Genomic DNA, 23,081 nt, shown 5'->3' with positions numbered 1-23,081 from the left:
GCGAGTCACTCTCAGAAATAAATCACAATTGAACATTTGAAGTTTATTAAACAAAGAATAAAAATAAATGCATAGACATCTCCAAAAATATAAAGTGGGTATCATTTTACACTTTCATTTATTTCGAGTCAACATGTGAATATTTTGCATGAAAAATTGCAGGAAGGCACTCCACAAACAACCTCAAGGGAGTATTTACAAAGGTCCATTTGCAGTTAAAGTAAAGCCATAGACTTAAACATAAACTTTAAATATTACCAGTCGGAGTTCAGTAAAAGGTATTCCATAAATTCAATATTAAGCATAAAATGGTCATTCGTGTTCACAAGCAAATATTTCAAGCCAAAGTGCATACTGCCCTCCAGTGGATGGCTCTTTTAAGAGAATCAGGCGTCACAATTTACAAGGAAGATGAAACAACAAGTCTGCCATACATTGCCTTCTGTCTTCATAATTACATTGTAATTACAAATGCAAAACAATTGATATCTAAACTTCTTTGGCAATTCTTTCTCACTGGTTCACCAGGACCTAATAAGAAAATAAACTGATTATATTGTATGTATTTCTTGAACATTTTAAATTATACAGCACCAGTTAAATTTGTAATGCTTACTGTAAATATTATAAATAGGTTATAATTCGCAGAGAACCTGAGCAGAACAATTTTGTGATTGTCTCTCCTTGCACTGCTGTTGTTTGGGTTGGGTTGTGTTCGATTTCAGTAATATACAATTTTAATATGAAATAGCTGGGCAATTCCATTCGAAAGTCAACATCAAGATACAAATAAGGTCTTTTACACTATACTGAGAGGTCAAATCAATATATGGTGGTTTAACTACCCAAATCTCTCTTTTTTGTCACATCCGTATTTCCTCTCTTTTAAAATAAAAAACTTGTGTATAGACTGTATATTTTTCTGATGTATGGACTCTATTATCAGGGGTTTAATCAAATATAAACAGATTATTCAATATATTGTTTATTAATACGATCTCCATAACGTTGGAATTGCCCAGCTAAAGAGCAAGAACGGCATAGTAAAACAGTAGTTTGACCTTTATGCTAATTATTAAACAGGGTTTTAACATTTGTAAGTGCAAAGATGAAAGGGTCCTATCGTCATGGGGTCTCTGACACGCCCCAGTGTGATAACTCCACCCACATCCAGACTTTCGAGTGTTTGATTTTAAACTTGTATTAAAATTGCCATTTAGCACAATCATTAAACCTTCTTAATGTTTTGGTATATTTGATTTTTGTTTGCATGCTAACATTTAGATTGCATATTTTTACCTAATATTTAGTGCAGTTCACAATGTTTAAAGCAAAGAATAACTTACCCATGACCTTCACAAATATCCATGTTCATCCAGTCCCTTTGAAGAGACAGGGTGCCATTTAGCTGTGGGCTTATTGTTGCTATTTCCTGTAAAGGTTAGTTTAATTTGTTAAGTATTTAATATTCCGTACGTTTTTCATAAAAGGCAACTGACAGTATATTGAGGTCTAAATCAAGAATGCAGGTTATTTTGCTTATTATATGATGCTAAACCTGTGTTATTCATGGATTAGTTCACCCAAAAATGGAAATTCTCTCCTAATTGACCCTCATGCCATCCCAAATTTACTGAATGGGTCCCATAATGTTGAAGCTCCAAAAACCATATATCCATCATAAAAGTGGCCAAAACAACTCAAGTGGATTAATTCATTTCTCCTGAAGCAAAAGAATGTGTGAGAGAAACCAAACAGTGTTTTTAACAGATTTAGACAAACTGAAACTGAATTGGTGTTACATGACAAAATATCACATGACAACTGGTCACGAAACACGCAAGAACACACAATGAGATTTGAAGTAATCAATGTGCTACCACACTTGAATTTAGAGCTCTAAATAAGAATTATCTATAAAGTCTACGGTTTGGATTAAGAAAGCATATATATTTATCACTTGGAGATGGATGTAAGGGCTTTTAGGATGTTCCAATGCTGTGAACTCGAAATGGACATAGTGTCGAATGTTTTGATGATTTTCAATATTTAATGATTTTGTGGTCAGCTGAATAAAGGAAATCATATACACAGTATGTGGGATGGCATAATATCGATAACACAAACAAAATGCTAAAAATTGCTATGTAGGATATGCACATACGATAATGCAGACATTTTGTATAATCAAACGAATTATATACAGTACAATATATTTTAAAACTAAAAGTTATATAACTAGCATACACATTTTTTCTGGGAAATAAAAGCGTCTCTCCCTGTCTCGCCAACCTCTCTGCTAGAAGTATTACAGCCATTCCGCAAACCACTGTGATATGCACATTTGCGGTGTTTCTATATATCTTGCAGTCCTAGTAAATTATGAGAGAATCTTCATTTTGAGCTGAACTAATCCTGTAACTGTGAAAAAGTACCAGTGGTATGGACTGAGCTATTCTTAACTGTATAAAATAGATAAATCAATAGTCAAGAGATGAAATCATTCATAGCATGAGGTTTAACATACCAGGGTCAGGCTTAGTTTTGGCACGCTCCGATTGGCTCTCCGTGCAATTCATGTGCACCAAGTCTCTCCTGTCTCTAAGAGGTCCTCTGGGCTCAGGCATTGAGAGAACCAGTGGCCTCTGGTGGTGATACTTCAGTCTGTATGTGTCTGTCATACAGTTATCCACAGAGAAATAAGTGGTCAGTGCTACTCCTGATCCTTGGGACGCAATAGGAGAAGGCTTTTCCCAACCACAAGATTTTTCTTCAGGCTCACTGGACACCTGCTCTCCCCTCTCCTGGTCAGAGCCTGATTTTGAACTCACGTCGGATGAGCTTGGGAATGTGCAATTGACTTCTGTTCTTCGGTGTACTGCGTTGGAGTGTGATGATGGAACGGCACGACCGGACGCCTTGGAAACGGTCTGTGACATCTCCTGTAAGGTTCTGGGACGAAACGGTGGAGTCTTTATCTCAATCGGTCGTTGTGCATGTTTGGAGTGAGTTGGTATTGATGTAGGTATGGCGGACTCTTGCCTTGGTTGCATGTAACCGGAGCGATTCAGGCCCGGTGATTCGTGAGGAGCCACCTCACTGGTGCTGGAGCGATAAGCGCTGTCTTCCGGCTCTGAAAGTGGGTTTGTGAGTTCATCAGAACTGTTACACTCGGGACTGCTGATCTTGCCCAAGCGTCGCAGTAGAGGGCTTTCTGGGTTATGATGCCATCGCATGGAAACTTCCTGTTGCTCTGCTTGAAGTTCAGTGGCCAATGGGTCCTTCTCTGCATTGCCCCCTTTCCTGCAAGTGCAGGATGAATATCTAACCTTCCTTCTGTAAAAAAATTAATTATTTTCTGTAGATGTTGCCTTATTTTGGTATATTTAGATTTTCATAATTTTTAGGGATGTCAAACGATTCATCGCTATTAATCAAATCCAGAATAAAAGTTTGTGTTTACATAATATATGTCTGTGTACTGTACATATTAATTTTTCGTATTTATAAACAAAGTTTCTATATAATTTTTTATAAATAAATACATCTAATTATGACATTTAGTTTGACAGCGCTATTTATTTTTGCCATCCAGATTATCATTACAAACAAAAAACGTAAAATACGCTAAATATAGTTGCCTTCCATTGTAAATACATATGTGTCAAATTATTTTCATTTTCAAAATTTGTCAAATGTTTGTTTTACACTAATGTACTTATTAATATTTTGGGGTAAACTAATCTGTTTCGCCTTTATTAACCAAGTAAAAATACACCAATCAATGACAATGACTTTGTGATATATTTGCTAGGTTTAGATAAAGCCAGTAAATACCTTGAATTTGGACTTCCTTTAATGAGATGTTCTGAGTTCTGTCCCTGAATTTTAACCACTTGTTTGCCTAAAAGAGACAAACGGAAATACATTCAAAAACAGATTTTCTGAGATTGAAATGATGAACATAAACCAGACAGTAAAGCTTAAGAGGTTGCTTTTGTTTCTCTGGCATAGGTGTGTAGTGTCAGAGCAACAGAGCTGCCAAAATCCGCCTCAGCTGATCACAGCAGGCACAGACACACTCACTAGGACACATCCTACTCACTTATATATAAATAGACAGACTATTCATCTCTTTCCTGCCAACCTGCTGAGCTCCATGTGAGGATCGAGCCACAGGATATGACATGTGCTGCTAAGTCTAAGATTTAGGCTTCAGTAAGCCCATGGAATACATTTTACAACTGATGATGTTTTGGGATTTTTACTCTCTGGCCAATTGTAATTCTCTCTTTCTGTGTGCTCTCCTGCCGGTTTTAAAGCTTCTGTTTTTTTCCTCTGTGCTAAGCAGAGCTTTATTATTCCAGGCCTTCTGGGAAACTGAGATGGTTGGTAAATATAACATTCAGCTTTGAAACACAGAGGTATTGAGAGCTTGATTTTGAAACTGCCACGCAACCGCAGTGCAACAACAGTACACAGTCTCTCTCTTCCTGCTTCAATCCCATGTTCCATTATAGTGCATCACTCTTTTGTGAGATGTTTCAAATTCAAGCTGATCTCTTACAGAGTCGGAGGGGATGTAGAGCAAGAGAGAGAGAGAGAGAGATGGATGGGGATTTTCTCAGTTTTCTGGCAAACTGCTGTAGAATTAGTGAGAATTAGGGTTGCATAAAATCACACAAAGGATACATGACAAAACTGTAAATGAGTTCTGTAAGTCTTGGAAAAAAAGTGGAAACACTCCAGATGACTAATGGCTCTGCAGCACTCCTTTCTTTGGGAATTATCTAATATAGTTCTGCACATAGCTTTACCAAAAACAGCCTACAAAACAGCATTTCCATTCCAAAGCATAAAAAAAGGGAAAATGAGATCGGGACGCTTCATACAGCATAGTCTATACATACATCAAATTAATTTGGGAAATAATTTTTTTAAATCTGCACCCTTTATTAATAGAAATTACGATAACTTAGAGAAAATTTATTGTTATGCATTTTATGCATTTAGCAGATACTACAGTGTATCCAAAGCCACTTACATTGCATTCAAGGTAAACAGTATGTTTTATTGCATCCATGCATTCCCTGGGAATTGAAGCCATGATCGTGGCATTGAGTATTTGAGTTGCATCACAGGAAAGAGGAATTAAATACAGAAAGGGGAATGTTGTCTGTGTCATGGATCCACTATAAGTACTTCATTTCACTGCATATATCTCCTTCTACTGTGCTGCCACTCAGAGTAGGTCAAAAAAAGATGCTTTTTTTACACTTCTGCTATTTTTGCAGGGTTCTTATAAAACTAATATCCACTAAGTCATTGTTTTTTTCCGTCTTTGATCACTTTGGGAAGTGCTATGTATAACTTAACCTTACTTTTTTCATTTGGGACTAAAGCAATTCAAATGAAAATACAGATGACTTTAATGCTATAATTTGTGGTTCCTGTTCATTTGAAGAGGTTGGCTAGAGTTTAAAAGTAAGCTAAATGTGAAGATTGATTGTAAGGATGACCTTTATTTGTTCTGTATTTCTGATGAGATGCCGGGCCTAGGGTTTTTTTTTTTTTTTATAAATAATACTTACTATGATACAATAGAGATTGCACTGCCTCCATTTTTGAGTCACCTTGACTATTGTGGCCTTGATCCCTAAGGAAACAGACAAAATTAATTTAGGATTAATGCTGTGTTCACACCAAATTTGATTTGCGTGAGTAAATAACATACAAAGTCAATGCAAAGACGCAAATAGACACAAACCTGCGTCAAGTAGAAAAATTTCAAATCGAGCAAGGCATTTGCACGAAGAGCTCATTGACAACTACAGTTTGACTGGTCCAGATGCGTGAAGACACTCACATGAAAATAAGGAACCTTTCCCGCGAGTAATAAAGAGCGAGACACGCGATTGTTCATGATTGGTGTGCACACAGCATATGAAGTCCAAAGCTTCAATTACATCTCGTATCTGGTGGTTTTTATTTTCTTGCCATAAATCATTATTATTATTATTCACCCTTTATGTTTGTCACTGGGTTTTTAAAATATTTAATCAATTAAAAGTATTAAAAAGTGTTTTTGAACTTTGAAAACACAGTATTGAATCATTTAAAAAGTACAGTGTTTCTCGATTTCCTGAAAAATGTCCTACAGACATCCCAGCTTACAACGACAATATGTATTTTTCCTTAATATATGACTTACCTGAGGTGCTGTGCATCTTGATTTGCTCTAAGCTCTTTGCCTGTGAAGCTCTCCACACCTGGTGAGTCTGGATTGGTGGAGCCACTGCTTAATCTATCACTGCTCTCGTACCCCGACTCTGTCCTCTGAATCATCCAGTTATCGCTCCGTTGTGCTACATTAGCTCCGCCTTTAGGCCGCGTTGCCATCATCTGGCGCTGGGACTCCTGGGAGCTTTGGCTTTCCGTCTCTAACCGTGAGTCATCTTCATAGATAGTCATCAGACCTTTTTGCTTTTCCTTCATCAGACCTCGTTCTTGACCGAAGCGACGGACGCATCGAGGACTTCCAAGCTGTTGCTGCTGCTGACGTCGTTCTAGCTCACTCAACACGCTGTCGACATTTAGGACTTCTCGCACTGGTCTCCACGAGGGCTTGGATTTGTCCCGCTCGGGGAGATTCGCTGACCCGCGATGGCTGAGAGATGATGAGTCGTTGTGACGGATGGCGCTGGCTGCCATTCCGTGATTTGAGCGAGACTCCTGGGGTGATCCACGAGGGTATGTTAAAGAATGCTCGGCTCGACATACTCGTGAGGGGAGAGTTCTTTGCCTCTGGTCAGAATGAGATCTCAGGCCATTCTCAGGGGGAGAGGATGAGCGAGGATATAACACATCTTAAAAAGACAAAACAAAAACATTTTATTTTGGCAAATTCCATCGAAAGCTTGCTCTTCGGACATCCACAGAAAAACAATGAAGAGACCACTCTGGTTTAGCTTTTAATCACCATCTACTATAAAAGATGTCGTGAGTCTGATGCCCAAGTACGATACATTTAGTTTTTTAATTTACTGCCCTGAATTCGATTTTTTATTCCCCTAACACAGTAGGAGTAAAGATTACGTAAAAAAAGTCATATAGTGATTTTGACATGAATTAAAGACTCGTTTTAGAAATATATTCTTGCTAAAGCCTCTATGTAACAGGACAGATGGTATGCTGTTATTTTGGAGGTTAGCCAGTACTCTAAACTATTTCCAGAGTAAGTTGCCCTTAGTTGCTCCGTCTGTTACAGCAAATGCCCCTAGCCAAATTATTTTTATTTTTTATGCATGATGTCCAGGTTGCTTTTTCGAAAGCAGTCTCTATCAAACTACTTTGCAACATTTAGTGGTCAGAATTTTCAGAATAATTCTGAATAAATGTCCATGGCACCACTGTATAACAGACACTTTGTAATACAGACTTGTCAGTGTATGGCCCACATTCACAGGAGCACTTCTTCTTCATCTTCTTCTTGGACGCCACATGAGGCTTGACCCTATTGGACGCCAGTGTTCTAACTCACAACTCAAAAAAGTGCTCTCGTCCAAGAAGACGAAGAAGAAGTGCTCTCATGAACGCGCGCCATATACCTTGTCAGGCAGAGGAGAATGTATAGATTAAAGTCGGTATTTTGGTTTGTTCTTTGCGCATAAAGCCTTCTTGTCACTTCAAAAAAATTCAACTGAGCCACTATGCGCAGATGGACCAATTTAACAATGTCTTTAGGACCTCAACTATAACCATGATGTCTATAATGAGGCCTGGAAATCTCTCGGATTTCACCTAAATATCTTCATTTGTGCTTCGAAGATGCCGTAAGTTCTCGAGACATGTTGAACATCATGTGGGGGAGTAAAGAAATCACACAAAGTAGATTTTAATACATTGTGGGTTTCGATCTGTGCGATTCCTAAAGTTACATTCCTGTAGCTCAGTTGGTAAAGCACTACACAGCACGATGACCTCGGCTTTGATCCTAGGAAACACACATAATGATAAAAAGTATTTTTTGAATGCACTGTAAGTTATCCAAAAGTGTCTGCCAAATACAATCAATATTGGAAAAATGGTAAGTAAGGGAACATCTAAAAAGTTTACACTTTAAGAATAAACAAACCCTAATGTTGATTGTAGGGACAGCCATTCACACATTAGGAAGAGGATTATATCCAAAGTGAATTACATTTCACTCAATTTACAAATGTTTCCCTGTCATCCCAAGGAATCAAAACCCTTGCACTGCAAACCTAAAGCTCTATCAATTGAGCTAATGGAACACAGTTTGATGAATTTAATGAATAAGTTCTCTCTGTAACTGTTCTTCTCTACATGCTAAACTCAATATAACAATTTTGTACAACAACATTGTAATGGGGTTTCTTCTACTGTCTTAAAGTCAATTCACTTGCTAAGTGGTAATGGTCACATTGTCAGGGTTCATTTGAAGTAATGACTGATCGCACATTAACACTTACTAAACAAATGAATAAAAACAAAATGAACAGATTGGGGTATTCAGATGTTTCTATATACTTTGAATTTTTGTTAGATCAGATCAGATGTAGAACAGATCAGAGATCTCCTAGTATTTCATAAAAAAACATAAAATATCCTGAGCTTTGAAATAATAAAAATAATAATTATATTTAGAGAATTTATATAGCGCTTTTATAGGGGATCTCCTCAAGCCCCTCAAATGTGCAGCATCCATCTGAAATGGAAACCTCTGAACAGAAAGACATTCTCCAGGTACCTTTGTGTTGAAGGGAGTCAGATCTTCGGTAGCTTCTTTCGTTCTCTCTCCTCTGTCCTCGTTGAGAAAATTCCCTGGAAGTCTCCCGGTACCTGCTGGGACTTTCTGGAAGCACTTTAACTGGGATATTGAAAAGAAACATTTTGGTAAGATGAATACTGGAAAGTACTTTATTAAGAGTGATTTTCAAATGCAATTCCTATAGAGGCATAGAATACTGTGTGGATATGTGCTGATGTCAATGACTTACACCGATTGGTAGAAGACTGCATTGTTGTTTTGTGGGATCCCTGATTTGTTCGTTGGGAACCAACACTCACATCTCGCACACTGTCCAGTTTCCTAGAGCCTGACAGCTGACTGTCTGTATCATAGAGAGAGAAATCATTAAATCAAACTTTAGACCAAACGTTTTTTTTTCCGGATCCATACTACAGTATGCAATGCATTTCAAAACATAATTTACTCATTTTGTTAAGGTCTTCAAGCTGCTCATTTTATACAGTGTACCCATATGGTAACCAGAAGCTGTTGAGCTCCAAAAAAGTCATACAACTGCAGTTTAAACATTCTGCTAACCCCCTTTGTGCTCCACAGAAGAAAATACACTATCTTCAACGTATTACTTTAACAATAATCCTGTTAAAATGTACTATGCAATGTCTATCCTGTCATATTCTATCCATCAGAAGGTTTACGATGAAAAGATTACAAATAGATTCTAGATATATTGTGTAATCAAATAAACCACTGCAATTTTTCATTGAGCAAACAGCTTTGGGTAGAGATGACCTCTCAAACTACTTTACATCTCTGCTCTGTCTGCAAACTTCTGCTGAAAGAGAAAGAGGACACGCTTGCTTATTATGTGCTTATATAGGACACCCTGTAAACTGCCCCAGATGTTTGCGGAGGAAAAAACAAGCTCACAGATTACTGCACATCCCGCAGGTGAATAGCTAAACAAATCTGCCACTGACTGTACACACAGTGATATAATACAATTAAATAACATAGTAACAAAAGACATAACAACTGAAATACTAAGCAAATAGAAAATGTTATGTGAAAGAAAACATACATTACACACAAGACTAAAAAACACAAAACAATCTGACCATGAGGACAACCCACTTCACACTTTTCACACATTTGAATGTTTATTAATATCGTTCCTGTAATTTGTGTATCCATTAATATTTAAAGGAAGCGAGAAGAAAGGACTTAAGATGTGACTTTAATGAAAATGTTAAGTGGAATGATGTGGCATCTAAATGTATTCTGGGTCACTTCCAGCCATCTGTTAAATATACAGTATAAAAATACAGCAACAGTGTTAATACTAGTTGGTTTTAAATCAAATACATTTAAAATAAAAAGCAGCGGTTTCCCATTCAATAACGGACAGCAAAAACATTGACTTAAAGCCAAACTTTAATTGGCAATGTTGTATTATACTCTTACATTTGAGTACAGGAAAAAGGTTGATAAACTTATGGCACTGCAATCGGCCTATCACTACAGGGACAGCACTGGTGTTCTGCTCAGCAGAAATGTTGCCAGTTCAGTCTAAAGCACAAAGCTCAGCAGGGACCAGAAGAGCAAGGTTGCACAAATCCCACATTAAACATCCTTCCAAAAGCACCAGAGGAACAAATCCAGCAAATACATTAAGACCTTTCACAGTCTCCAAAAGACTCAGTGAGATACTCAAAAGCCCAACAGAGCATGAAAGTAATTAAGTGGACATATTTGTTCAACAGTACCGATGAAAAATGGCTTGTAGAACTGCATTAGTTGTATAGTTTGCAGCAATGCAGCATTATGCCCTGTGCCGCATCCCACTGCGCATTAAAATGTACTTGACAACAGCAAAAACTTTGCTTTCCATGGCCATCTGTTTTCACAGAAAACAGAAAAATAAAGTAACAGAAAAAATTAAATAAATGTATAACTACTTACAGATATTCATGGGAAAATAAGAATGCTTTCCCATTCCAAAAGGGTTTTGTGAGTATGACAGCCTGGGCAGAATATCCATTTATCACATCAGAGAGAGGAATGCAAGAATGGCAGAGAGAATGGAGGGAGAATTTTGTGGAGAGGACGGGTGATAACAGCGCAATGCAGAGGCCAGAGTGAAGGGATTAGGAGAGACAGATACAGAGTGAGAGAGATAAAGTGAAAGGCAGAGAGAGAGTGAGCCTGTGGGTGATAATCCCTGTCCTCTAGAGTTCAGAGACCCATGCAGAAATCAACTCATCCACCCAACAAACTCTCACCATAAAACTGGGATTTGTGCTCAAAATCAAACACAGAAACAGAACGTTGGAATGGAAAAATGCACGGTTTACGTAACTCTCAGCTCCTTTCAAAAGGAAGTCTGCACATTCTTTTATACAAAGTTTCTTTGTAATACAGAAGTCTCTTAAGTAATTTAATGTATCATTATTATGCACAATAGCTTGATTAACATGTTTTGTCATTTGTTGGATAGAAACTCTTATTATGAGAGAAGATTGGTGCATTTCTGTTTACACAGATTTGAATCCACTATGAGAGGTAGTCTCACCTGGCACTTTTCCATTAAGGGGGGAGTTATAACGGGACAACATGGTGGTCTGTCTGGGAGCATCCTCATTAGACACTGCAGTACCATCCGGGTTGGCATAGAACAGGAGAAGTGGCTGGAAGTGACCCCGGATACATTTAGATGCCACATCTTTCCACTTGGAGCCAATCTAAATATTGAAAGAGAAAATCTGACCTTTTTTGTTGCACTGGCTTCGGTCATATTACTGATAAAGATTGTAAAAGTGTCACTACCCAGTATTTAAGCAATCTTGTGCACTGTATAATCAGTCATTTTCATTAAAGTAACTAAATCTTTCCAATATGTCACCTACATCTACCTGTCAAAAGTTTAGTTTTGATGAAACAGTCTGGTTTTCAAAACCATTCAAAAATACCACCCTCTCTTTTGTCTAATTCCAGATAACAAATGTCCTTGGGAGTTAAGATGTTCTGTGCCATTTTGGTTAGTTAAAATAAGTCGATGCATTATTTTCAGTCATCCTCCTAGCCTTAAAATTGCACCCTGGCTTTACAGAAAATCCTACTCTAAAAGATTTTGTTGTATTATGTGTGCTAAATACCTCTTTTACAGTTGCATCATCAAAAAAGATCCATTTGGAAGACTTGCTGTGATAAGCGAACGCTAAATAATGTCGACTAGAGTAACAGATCATTCCCACCAGGTGGAGATCTCGTTTCTTGGCATTTTCATCAGTCACTCTATAGAACAGCTGAGGAAAGAGAGAACAATAAAAACATGAAAGATGAGAAAGCCATTCTAAAGCACTGTGCTTTCCAGTTTAAGCTACAGAAATTGTCCAATATATATAGTCATTACCATTTTTATTCTCAGTAAAAAGCCTTTTGCATTTCACCTTTAAACGACATGCATGATTGAGTCATAATGTGTCAAGGTTTATACAGTAATTGTCTTCTTTGATATAGTGACCTAGACATTATGTAATATCGCCATGCACTCATATGGCCAGGAATTAAAACCGGTTGAAATAACAATAGAAGGTCCTGGATATAAAAGTGTAAATGCTTAAAATCACAATTTTGTAATGAAAGTATAGCCCGAAGAAATTTTGAATATTTTCCTGTTGCCTGTGTGATGGGAAATTCCCATACTGTTGGACTTTCTCAACCATGCAACATTCTATACCTAATTGTCTATAATATATGATACATTTTGTTTGTTTTGTCAGATTAAGTGTTAAGAGTAAATGTAATTGCCTGTTTAACGATGTATAGACATATAACATAATCCTCCTGCATGTAATTGAATCAAAATTCATAAAAAATAAAACTCTTGTAAGGAAAATCCATTCTCAGAGGCAGTCATGCAGAGATTTGACCCTCACCCCAGAGAGATTGAGGTTTGGGCCTAGTGAGCGAATGACGTCTTCAGTGAGGTCAGACTGTTCAGCATCCCAGACAAAGCCAATAGTGACAATCTCTGGACAGTTCATCAGCACGCGGCGGATTTTGATTCTCTGCCCACAGTTACTCTGCAATCCACAAGAGCATTACTAAATTACATTTGTCTAAATTATATTTAGAGGTAAAAATACACAACAATAAGTTATTCAGTAAATCAACATTTTGATTAATGTTAGATATTAATAAAAAAAATCTCAAGAGGATTTCAAAGACTGGACAGAGGAGTAGGGATGGAAAAAAGGTTTAGGGACATGATACGCTTTTAACAACAAGTAACAGTACAGTGTCTTTATCCACATGAACAGACACAATAAAGATAATGTAGAATATTTTCAGAAAAGTGCTATTATTGCAAATTTTAAAACAAAACCGAGCCAAACAATCCTTTTGTACATGTGTGCCTGTTTAACCCTTTACTTTTATTTTGTAAACTTGCACTATAAAATTAAAACCTGCACTTAAAAAATGTCACAAGTCACTTAAATTGAAATTATCTTATAAAATGAAGTGGAAGTTTATATTTAAAAAGTTATATAAAATGCTAGTAGTAAATCGGTTAACTATAATTTAAATTCAAATTACATGTAAAGCCAATTTGTTTTAGCATTTAAGGCAGACTTTAGTCTGGAAGTAAAAATAGCAATATTTGACAGTGTGTATTTCTTATTTCTTGTTGTCGTTTTGTTCTTGTTTCCTGTTGATGTGTTCACTCCAAGAAGAAACCAGCAGCAGATAAGCTTGAATAGGAGCTTGAACAACAATGGTCCAGAAGCATTTCCTGTTTTCCCGTTTCAACTTTTTAAGGTGTTGGCTTAATATTTAAGTGTGGTTGGTAAGCAAAAATCTTGGAAGACACATATCAGGTGACAGTTTATGGCATACAGCCGGAGAATGAGAAAATGAGGGATATCAACATTTCGTGACTTGCTTTCATATTAACACAGAGCAAGGTTTGAACAAGAATTATGGTTGTCATAATCTCAGGTTCTTTGACAACAGATCATGGTGTTTCAACAGAAGTTGAATTTAAAAACAGGGTTGAGTTTCAATTGGGTTAGCTGAAATGAAATAAATGAGTTAAATAATTAAGAAACTGTCATTAATTATTTACCCTTAAGTGGTTCAAACCCTAAATGATTTTCCTTCTTCTGTGGTACACAAAAGATGATGATTCTGTCGAATCGTCCATACAATGGAAGTCAATAAGAGACATTGTTGTTGGTTACCAACGTTCTGCAAAATGTCTTAATTTCTGTAATATACAGAGAAATCTCAGTCCTGTCCGAATCAGTTCCAGGAATCACAGATATCAGGTGATATGAATTGTAACTCAAACCTGTTTAGAAAACAAGTACAGTCTGAATTGGGATTTAGTCATGCCTAACCGTTCACTCTGTTATCAAAGAACCAGGGATTACATTAAGTAAGACATTATTTCAGTTCATCGTGTCTGACACTCTAAAAAAGACAGTATAAACAAATGTGGCAGCATTGGGTGAGCATGCAACTTGTTTAAAGAAAATAAAAGTTTGTATACAGGGCAGTTACGGAGATCTCCAATAGTGTTAGCTGCCTGCAGCAGTTCACCAAACATGTCTGAGCGCAGTCTGTCTGTCTTCTCCAGGACACGCTCCACTTGTTGACTGATGAAAGAGCACAGAGGAAGCATTAATTGTAGACGATGTAAAAAAATGTAACCTAAACTCTTCACTGCAAGCAATGTTTTTTAAGCAGTTTCTCGAGCTGTCAAATTTGATCTTTTGTCCCTGTCAGAGACGACAATTTCCATGAGATGGTTAAAACGGGTCAATGGGACACTATCCACTTAGGACTGGTTCACCCAAAAATAAAAATTCTGTTATCATTTACATACCCTCTTGTCATTTCAAACCTGTGTGACTTTCTTTCTTCTGCAGAACACAAAAGATATTTTGAAGAATGTTGGTAACCGAACAACGACGGTACCCATTCACTTGCATTGGTTTGTACAATAGAAGTAAATGGGTTTCGCCGTAGTCCAGAACTTTCATTTTTAGGGTTCTTAACAACTGATGTTGTTAAAAAGAGAGCACATACAGTACAGTCATATTTGGAGGAATATTTGTTAACTGGACCTAAGAAAACTTTCTCTACACAATACAAACCACTTGATGATTTGACTCACCAGAGTGCTGTGGAGGACACATAGTGCACAAGCTCAGTGAAAGGGTGAGGGTCTGATGATGCCCCACAACTACGACAAACAAACTATACATGAAAAGAAACTACAGTGAGGGTCTAACCAAACAAATATAACAGCAGAAACATCCCATACATTGTAATTTAATAGACTACTGTGGATTAGTAACATAAACATATAACATCCTGTATAAAGCACAAGTCATATTTTGGTCTTTAGCTAGAGCTTTTCACAATTTGTATAGCATATAAACACTGTTTGCAATTGAGAATTGAATTCCTCGAAATAATTGAAATATCGAAGGGTTAATAATTGCATTATTTGTGTGAAAAGTCAATAGTATTATGCAATTGCAACAATGAACATGAGTCAGAGACAAAGTACCTGCTCATAGAGAGTCATGGCAAACTTCTGGTGGGTGATGCATGATTTGGAAGTACACATTTCTGTTGCCGAGTCAGACACAAGGTGCAGGTGTATCCTTTCCAGAATGTTCTCCTGTCTCCCAAAATGTACAGAAAAGAACACCAATGATCAATGGGGAATGGGATTATGTTGATAACTGACTGTTTTTTAGAGTTATTTTTAGCTGTAATCTGATGGTTCCTACTGTTGTTTTTGTCATAATCGTCATTATTATAAGAATAAGCAGTATAACACAAAGTAGATTAAAGACACAGCACAACTAAAAAAAAAATAATAATGTCCATAAGATTATAATTATTCAGCGATTATCTTTGACTCCTCATACAATTTATAGCTAGCCAATGCACCCAACACGTATAAAACAAAATCTGTATCTAGAAATCTGTACGGCCCAAAATCTATACAGTCTCTTGGTGGACCAGAGATTGTACTTTTAACGTCATTGTGTTCACTATTATGATGCTTAAATGTCATCAACGATTTTATTTTGTTTAGTTTTCACTATAAAACACAAACTGCAAAGCTCATGAAATCTGAAATCACAATTCTGATGGTCACAACCAGTGAACGCCAGCAGTGACCCTGATCTATTTTTAATGAGTTAAATTGACACAGTGATGATGTATAAACCACTTTAGACATACAAAACACTCTGCAGCATCATCCATGATGCCCAGCTGGAAGCGCTGCTCATCTTTAAAGGTCTCGGCCAGAGCAAGACGCAAGGTGTCTGACGGCAGAGCCCGTTCTCGACTCTGCTGGAACTGACAGAAAATGCTCTGCAAATAGAAACAGAGGCGAAGAGTGCCATAAACCTCTCACTCACAAACTCAGAAATGCAGTTATAGTTTTTAGAGAGACATTTTGTGTTTTTTGCCTGTTTGGTTGTGTCCTACAGCAGCAAGCTGACTTAAATTCAAATACTGCACATTTTTTGTCTCTTACTGTTTTGCTCCAACTCTAACAGACAGCATACAGTATACAAACCTTGATTTAATGATTCAGGTGTGTTAACTTTAATAACAACCACTAAATAAATTGTGGAAAGTTGATCTTGTAGCTTTAAAAAACTGATCAGACAAGGAGGGTCCAGATGTCAAAGAATTAACTTTATTTGCGCCAGCCAAACAAAGTGAGATCTTCCCAAAGCATTTAAAGTTAGTGTTTTCCAGCACATAGTTATAGTAAAATTTCGGAAAGGGGGGCTTCTCTTAAACCAATCAGATATGTTCCTGTTATCTTTACATTACTTGACATGGCTTTCCAGCAATAGATTTCCAGCAGTCAAATACGTTTTTTACTTGTGGTTAGCCTATCAGTAATCCCTTTTTTTTTTAAAACATATGGCTCATTGTATACAATGTTTCAATTTTAGACTGAGAGTGTCACAAGTTAAACAGTCATGCGTCATGATTGTTCAAAATTAAAAACATCATGAGACACATATGATGCTCCTGCGGCTACAAAATAAGAAAGTCATCATGAGAGGGAATACCCATGATCCTCGGACGATGAGGACCTGATCTTTTAAATAACCTGCCTGTATCTGGGCAAAAAATGGATCACAATAGAACAAGTCCTCTACTTGCCTTGTATGTACATAATGCGTCAATTCAAATAGAATGGTCATGCGCTTCTAAGGTCTCAGACAGGCCTGGGTTTTAAAATGCTGTTCTCTAAAACATAAGTGTAAGTAAATAGTTATTGAATATAAAACATGCTTAATAAGTGTAAATAAATGATCATTGATTAAGTATACTGATTATAGCATTAAATCATCCGTATAATCTTGTGGTTTTATGGTTCTGACATTAAACCAACCGCATAATCTCATTCGTACACAATCATTTTTGGTTAAATGTGGTTTCAGATCACTCAGATCATATCACTTATACATAATTATTCTAGTTCTTATGAATACTTCTTAATACTGCGAAAGTATATATGTGAACTATTAAAATATATAAGTTGTTAATAACATTGTGTAAAGCTATTGAACGCAACTTTGATTATATATGTGGTTAATAACAGTGTATAACAATACTGAAAACGACCCAAAAATTACACAATAAACCACAGAACATAACAGTGAAAAGTTTTGTAATATTGTATACAAATGTTTCAAGTTTAGTTAAAGTTGAATGTAGGTAAATAAGGCTGGCCACACACCTGAAGACTTTACTTTGCACCCCCAGCGAATTCATAGCATATCGCAACTGACTTTTTGCATTAAAATCCTTAAATATGTATGTGGTATCATTTAGATTATTTTACTGCTCCCAATCACGTTTGCACCCCAATCCCAAATAGTAAATATCTAGCCTTCTCCAACAAGACTCAAACATAAAATTCTCCTGATGTCTGTGGTCTCCCATAGATTTTAAATCTGATCTCTTATCATCTATAGTGTCCCAGGCATAAATTAACTTAACATAACATCCAGTTATTCCTTTGTTCTATGTGTTCTAAAGTCTCCTGTTACTGTTTCATAAACAAAAATGTATAAACATTTTTTTAAAGAAGGTGTTGGAAGCTTGTCAATGATGCCAAATAATGTTGTCTAAATACAGCAGCCAGAAACCTTTATGTACTCACTTTTAAAGCGCAGAAAATACAGGCATCACCCAAGCAGAAATGGCCAGAGAGCTGCCGTAGGCTCCTCCTGAAGATGTCAAGCTGCCAAAGAACCTATAAGAAACTGGTGTTTAATTTGTACACAGCAGTACCATACAACACCATGTTCCATCCATGTTCAAACCATATATAGTTTTTTTGCCATTTCTATACATGCTCAAAAATTTATCAAAAAAGTGCAGTGTCTAGGGGTTCAGGACCAGAGTTGCCACTGACAGTCCAGAATCGCCCCATTCCCCCCAATCAGGATTTTACTCTTTCCTATATTATCAAGACTGTTCACTTGAAGGTGTATTAGAAAACTAACGATTTGAGTGCATCTATCTTTTTCTGCTATGCAGAAATTCATTCAGCGCAACCCTCACAGTAAATGGGTAGGGGTTATTAGGGGCTCATTATCACATTGCCTCATGGGATTGAATAAATCAACAATGTCCAGTAAAGTTTCAGACACCACTAAAAATGGCAGTCCCCTAAAATAGTGCACTATAATAGAAGGATATGGGGGCTCTTAAGATCCCAATCCTTTTTTTTGCCCAATCATCCACCACCATACATTGTCATCACTCACCTGCACAGCACTGTTGAGGAAACAGCTGTTCTGGCCTGGCTCATTAAGAAGACCTTTGGTCAGGGCGAGCGAGATCATGCTGCCTGGCTGGTAGGACTTGCCTAGCCCAGTCCCGCTACAGGCACCGGTACCGGCCATGCTGCCTGCAGGCTTTTTAAACAGTTTGACCCATGCCATAAGATTGGAGCCTGACCCTCTCCAGCTGACAGCCGGAGTCAATTACTCAAGCAACTTGAGGTTGATGTATCTGTCTTGGGCAACATTAGTGCCCAGCAGTCCCAGTACCTGACAGAGCGGACAACCTCACAGTGCTCTAGTGGCAATACCAACCAAGTAAAACTGTTATACTGTACTGCAATTCGTTCAATGTGCAGGATTGGAAAGCACACCATTGGGATATGAGCGAATCATTCAACAAAACGGCTTTTCATTTAATGTGAGCGTTTGACATCTAGCCACAAGTCGCCGCACATTGCTTTAGCAGTCCTGCTATTACTATGACAATGAATACACTATGTCTCTGTTTGTTTGGGTTTAACTGCATCCAGGCACTCTGGCAATAAGGGTAGGGATGCAGATGTAAAAATAAATCCATTACTCTCCTCAGCATTTCCAGCAAAGTCAACGGATGTCATTGAAGGGGGTTATCCATAAGTACTCCTTAAGACCGGCACTGAGGTAAAACAATGGCAAATAAAGGAAGACCTAGGGAGAGAGGGGAAAAGAAAGATTAGATTAGATGTTATAAAAGAAAGGAAAATCAATGTTATTAAATGATTAAAAGGTACTTCAGATTACAACAGACATTTTATATGTTGTTATAACAAGAACTCCCATTGCAATAAAAAGCAACATTTTCTATAGGTTTTTTTTTGTGGATCATACAGAGTACTATTAACTCTTGAATTCCACAAAAAACTGTTTGGGGAATTCCAGCTTTATGGATATGACATTTTGCGTTCTATAATTCTAAAAGCGGCACTTAACTGACTATGGAAAATCATGCATTACAAATAAAATAATCTTCATATGGTATTTAAAGCACCAAATGTTGAGATCTGTGATATTAGTATGGTGAAAAACATGGTAATGGTAAGGCTGAAATTTGTTTAGAATTGCCCGTTTGCTCTTTCAGAACTCTGTATGCTACAATACAGCAGTTATGAGAGTATGCCTCATAGTATCTTCAGGTCTACAGGTCAATAGCTAAAAATACTAAGTTAAATAGGTGGATTTTCAGTGGTTAAACTCGGAACATAACCTACCATAACCAAACAGCTTAATTCATTGAATATTAATAATCTGAAAGAAATTTATTATAGAAGGTTTCATTTTAACAACATAAGCAAACGTTACTGCGCATGCACACTTTTGTGAACCCAACTAGACTTCCGGTACAATTTCACAAACAATATAGTGCCTGTAGATTATTTCTGATAACAATCAAAAGAAACCGAAAAGAACCGTTAATAAATAATGATACAAAGTAATATTAACATACATTAAATAAACATAAAAAGTTATATTATTAGACACTTGCCAAACACAAACCGGAAGTTAACTGGGGGTCAGGCGTGTGTCTGTCCGATGAAACGCTCTATAGTTTTGAATAAATCAGAGCTAACATGTCCCACACATCATACACCTTATTTCCATTTTGTCCTAATCAGGACTGCAATGTACCTTTCTCATATAGCATTTAAGGCATATTGCTCCTCATCTCTCTAAAAAACTAACTATTCTGAATGTGGGAAAATTCCTGATCCATGCCGTTTTAATCCACATTTCTAATGTGGATTAAATATTTCCTTACCAAAAGAAAGCAACAGGTATGGCCTGCTGAGTTTTACAACTAGACCATAACCATAACAGTCTGGTGTGGGTCAGCCTCAGCACATGATCTGACACATGAGCAGACAACTGTATTGCATGCTCAAGTCAGAAAATTATCGGTTGCTGTTTGCCTTGCCTCCAGGGCCTTCATGAGTCAAGATCAAGACCTCTAATACTCTGCTCACTCTATCATTCAGCTTTCCAAAAAGTACTGCCGAACTGTCAGAACGAAAACATACTCAAATACAGTGCCCCCAATAATTCTGTCCAGTTGTTTCATTCTGCCTGATACAATTACACCAGGTACAACATAAGTCACTTTGTGTGTGTATATTGGATAGTAAACACTGCTTTTATATATTGTACAGTGTATTTCATATTACAATTATTGCAGTGGCATGAAATGGTCATTTTTGGAACAAACCACCCATGTAACATCAAATACTAATCCATTACTTGTATTTACCCCAGTGCTGAGAGGCATAATGACAAACGTAACAGATAAAATAAATAAAACGGCAGCTATAATGATTTTTGGTTAAAAACCTTAGACATCCCCTCTCTACTGTAATGGATACTTACAAAAGCATTTGTTTTTCCCTTTTTTTAATAGAGGAATGTTTATATTTACTATTTGAAGAATTATAAGCATGAATGACATTTGATTAAGGGTTACCTGTAATACTGTCAAAACATAATTCACAAATCTAAAAGTTAAATGGTTACAAATGTAATTTCTGAATAATTTAACTGACATTTCAGCTAAATTCAGCTAATTGTCTAACAACAGCATTTGCAGAATGATCTAGTCTGGTTGTTTGACTATAACTGCACCACAGACCACATTTTATTAGTAATCAATGCAGAAACAGGTCATTTTAAAGACCATGAATTAGGATACCTGCATTTCTATGTAACTTTAGAATATTTTAGAAGAATCTAAAAAAATGTTTCTTCTGTGTTTCATTATCAACTCTCATTTTTAGTAGGCTACTGAATGCTTGAACAATCTTAACTACTGACATTTCACATGCTGCTTGCACTTGTGCTTTAACTCATAAAATATGGACAGCGTATGCCTGACATTTTAATCCTGACGTAAACCACAAAGCCCATTTCAGTCAAGAAATACTTGTATGGTATCATATTATCTGTTATTCCACAGTTGATCGAATATCAAACATACATAAATGTGTGATCACTGTGATGTCTTTAAATAGACATCATTTAAAGCAGCAAGAGGTTTAGCAGTATCATTGATAATGGCTGAGTATCGTGCACAGAAATCTGACTGGTGTTCAGTTTTAAGCGCCAATCCTTCAACCAGATCCTCTGTGTCCAGGGTCAGGATGAATGTGGAACTTGTTGCCGCAGTGTCGCAGTATATTACTGTAAATGCTGGACCATTGCCATGGCTACTGCATGAAAATGATGGGCTGTAGGCAGCTGCAGCACTGACGCTGCATTCTTGCCCCTTAGTTATCACAAAAAATCCAGGATATATGACATAAAGATGTGCCAGAATAAAAGGTTTTCTGAGGCATTTTTGTGCTTCTGATATGCACCTGACAAAAAGTAAATACAACAAAGGAGACTAATTGTTCCATCAAGCGTTGAAATTGTAGTTTAAATAGAAAAGTACACTATTATCATTTAGGACATACTGTTTATGAAACAACACTGCTTGCTAAATTAATAACAAATTGTGTTACGGTTATTATTGGAGGGTAAAGAAATCCTGAAGCACCCAATAGTTAAAAAACAACGGATTTAAGTCAAGTCTGCCTTTACAGTATTTGTAAACACACACTGAAACGCGGCAAAATGTGATATTTCCTTTGCTGACAAGCAGGATTTTCTTCAATGAAGGTATGCAACAGAAGGCGTATGAGATTGCTATGTAACTGTATTTGGATAAAGGAGATGATAAACAAAAACAGAAAAACGCTCCAGCATGCCCGTACACCATGAAACTGCGCATGCGCATCCGGTGACCTGCTCAATGCCGCATTTTTGGGCATTAGAACGCGCCTATGATAACCCGAGATAAGGCACAGCAGTTCATTCACAAACACGGCTTACCTACACGTGTCCAGTTTCCTGGCGATCAAATCCTGCTTTTATAAACGTGTTTCTCCATACACCAGACAAGCTGAGAGTTCATTCTGCACGCTTAGCTCAAGTTACTTGATGTCGGAATCCTTCATTGCTCGGTCATAAAGCGCGATAAATCCATAAGAGTATTTTACAGGCCTTATAAACAATAATGCCGCAGCTGTTACCGTGTTCTTGCCTTCCTACTCCACACTCATCGACGTGTTGGCCTTGTAGATCCTGAGCTGGAGATTATTCTGATGGATGTGGAGTTAGAAGCTCAGACTCCGCCCCCGTATACCGCTACACTATTTACTGCCATTCCGCAGAATAACCAGCGTGTTTGGTGGGCGTGGATTCAGTCATATTCTCACGAGACTCACAAACCGAACAAACGATTTGACATCAGATTTCGTCACAGCATTACAGAGCTTGTTGGATAAAAGCGTACACATATGTATATGTATTGATGTTTTTAGGTTCATCGTGTGTAACGCGGTGTTATTTGCTAGGTTAATGCAGAAACGTTGAGGAAATGCTTTTTATGCCAGAACTTA

The 23,081-nt window shown here is 37.1% G+C and overlaps 1 protein-coding gene across 2 annotated transcripts; it reads right to left on the bottom strand.

Moving 5' to 3' along the window:
- Window positions 1-19: 19 nt before the first annotated feature.
- Window positions 20-22,819, bottom strand: usp53b (ubiquitin specific peptidase 53b). Of its 2 annotated transcripts, none has more exons than XM_079461868.1 (18): window positions 22,713-22,819; window positions 18,598-19,302; window positions 17,988-18,080; window positions 16,037-16,171; window positions 15,351-15,464; window positions 14,952-15,034; window positions 14,325-14,430; window positions 12,709-12,855; window positions 11,926-12,075; window positions 11,343-11,511; window positions 9,021-9,134; window positions 8,771-8,890; window positions 6,212-6,866; window positions 5,592-5,656; window positions 3,838-3,904; window positions 2,528-3,336; window positions 1,347-1,432; window positions 20-531 (listed from the first exon to the last, which is right to left on the bottom strand). In XM_079461868.1, exons 2-17 carry the CDS (start codon window positions 18,772-18,774, stop codon window positions 1,356-1,358), a joined length of 3,081 nt encoding a protein of 1,026 aa, XP_079317994.1. In that variant the 5' UTR covers window positions 18,775-19,302; window positions 22,713-22,819; the 3' UTR covers window positions 20-531; window positions 1,347-1,355. The 2 variants fall into 2 exon arrangements, with proteins under 2 accessions (XP_079317994.1, XP_079317993.1); XM_079461867.1 differs by having other exon boundaries at window positions 24-531; window positions 22,513-22,810.
- Between the last annotated feature and the right edge of the window lie 262 nt (window positions 22,820-23,081).

This window comes from Barbatula barbatula, assembly GCF_947034865.1.
Source record: "Barbatula barbatula genome assembly, chromosome: 8".
In the NCBI taxonomy this organism is placed as follows: Eukaryota; Metazoa; Chordata; class Actinopteri; order Cypriniformes; family Nemacheilidae; genus Barbatula; species Barbatula barbatula.
Note: the sequence above shows the minus strand (reverse complement) of the source record. Positions and strands in the feature narration are given on the sequence as shown.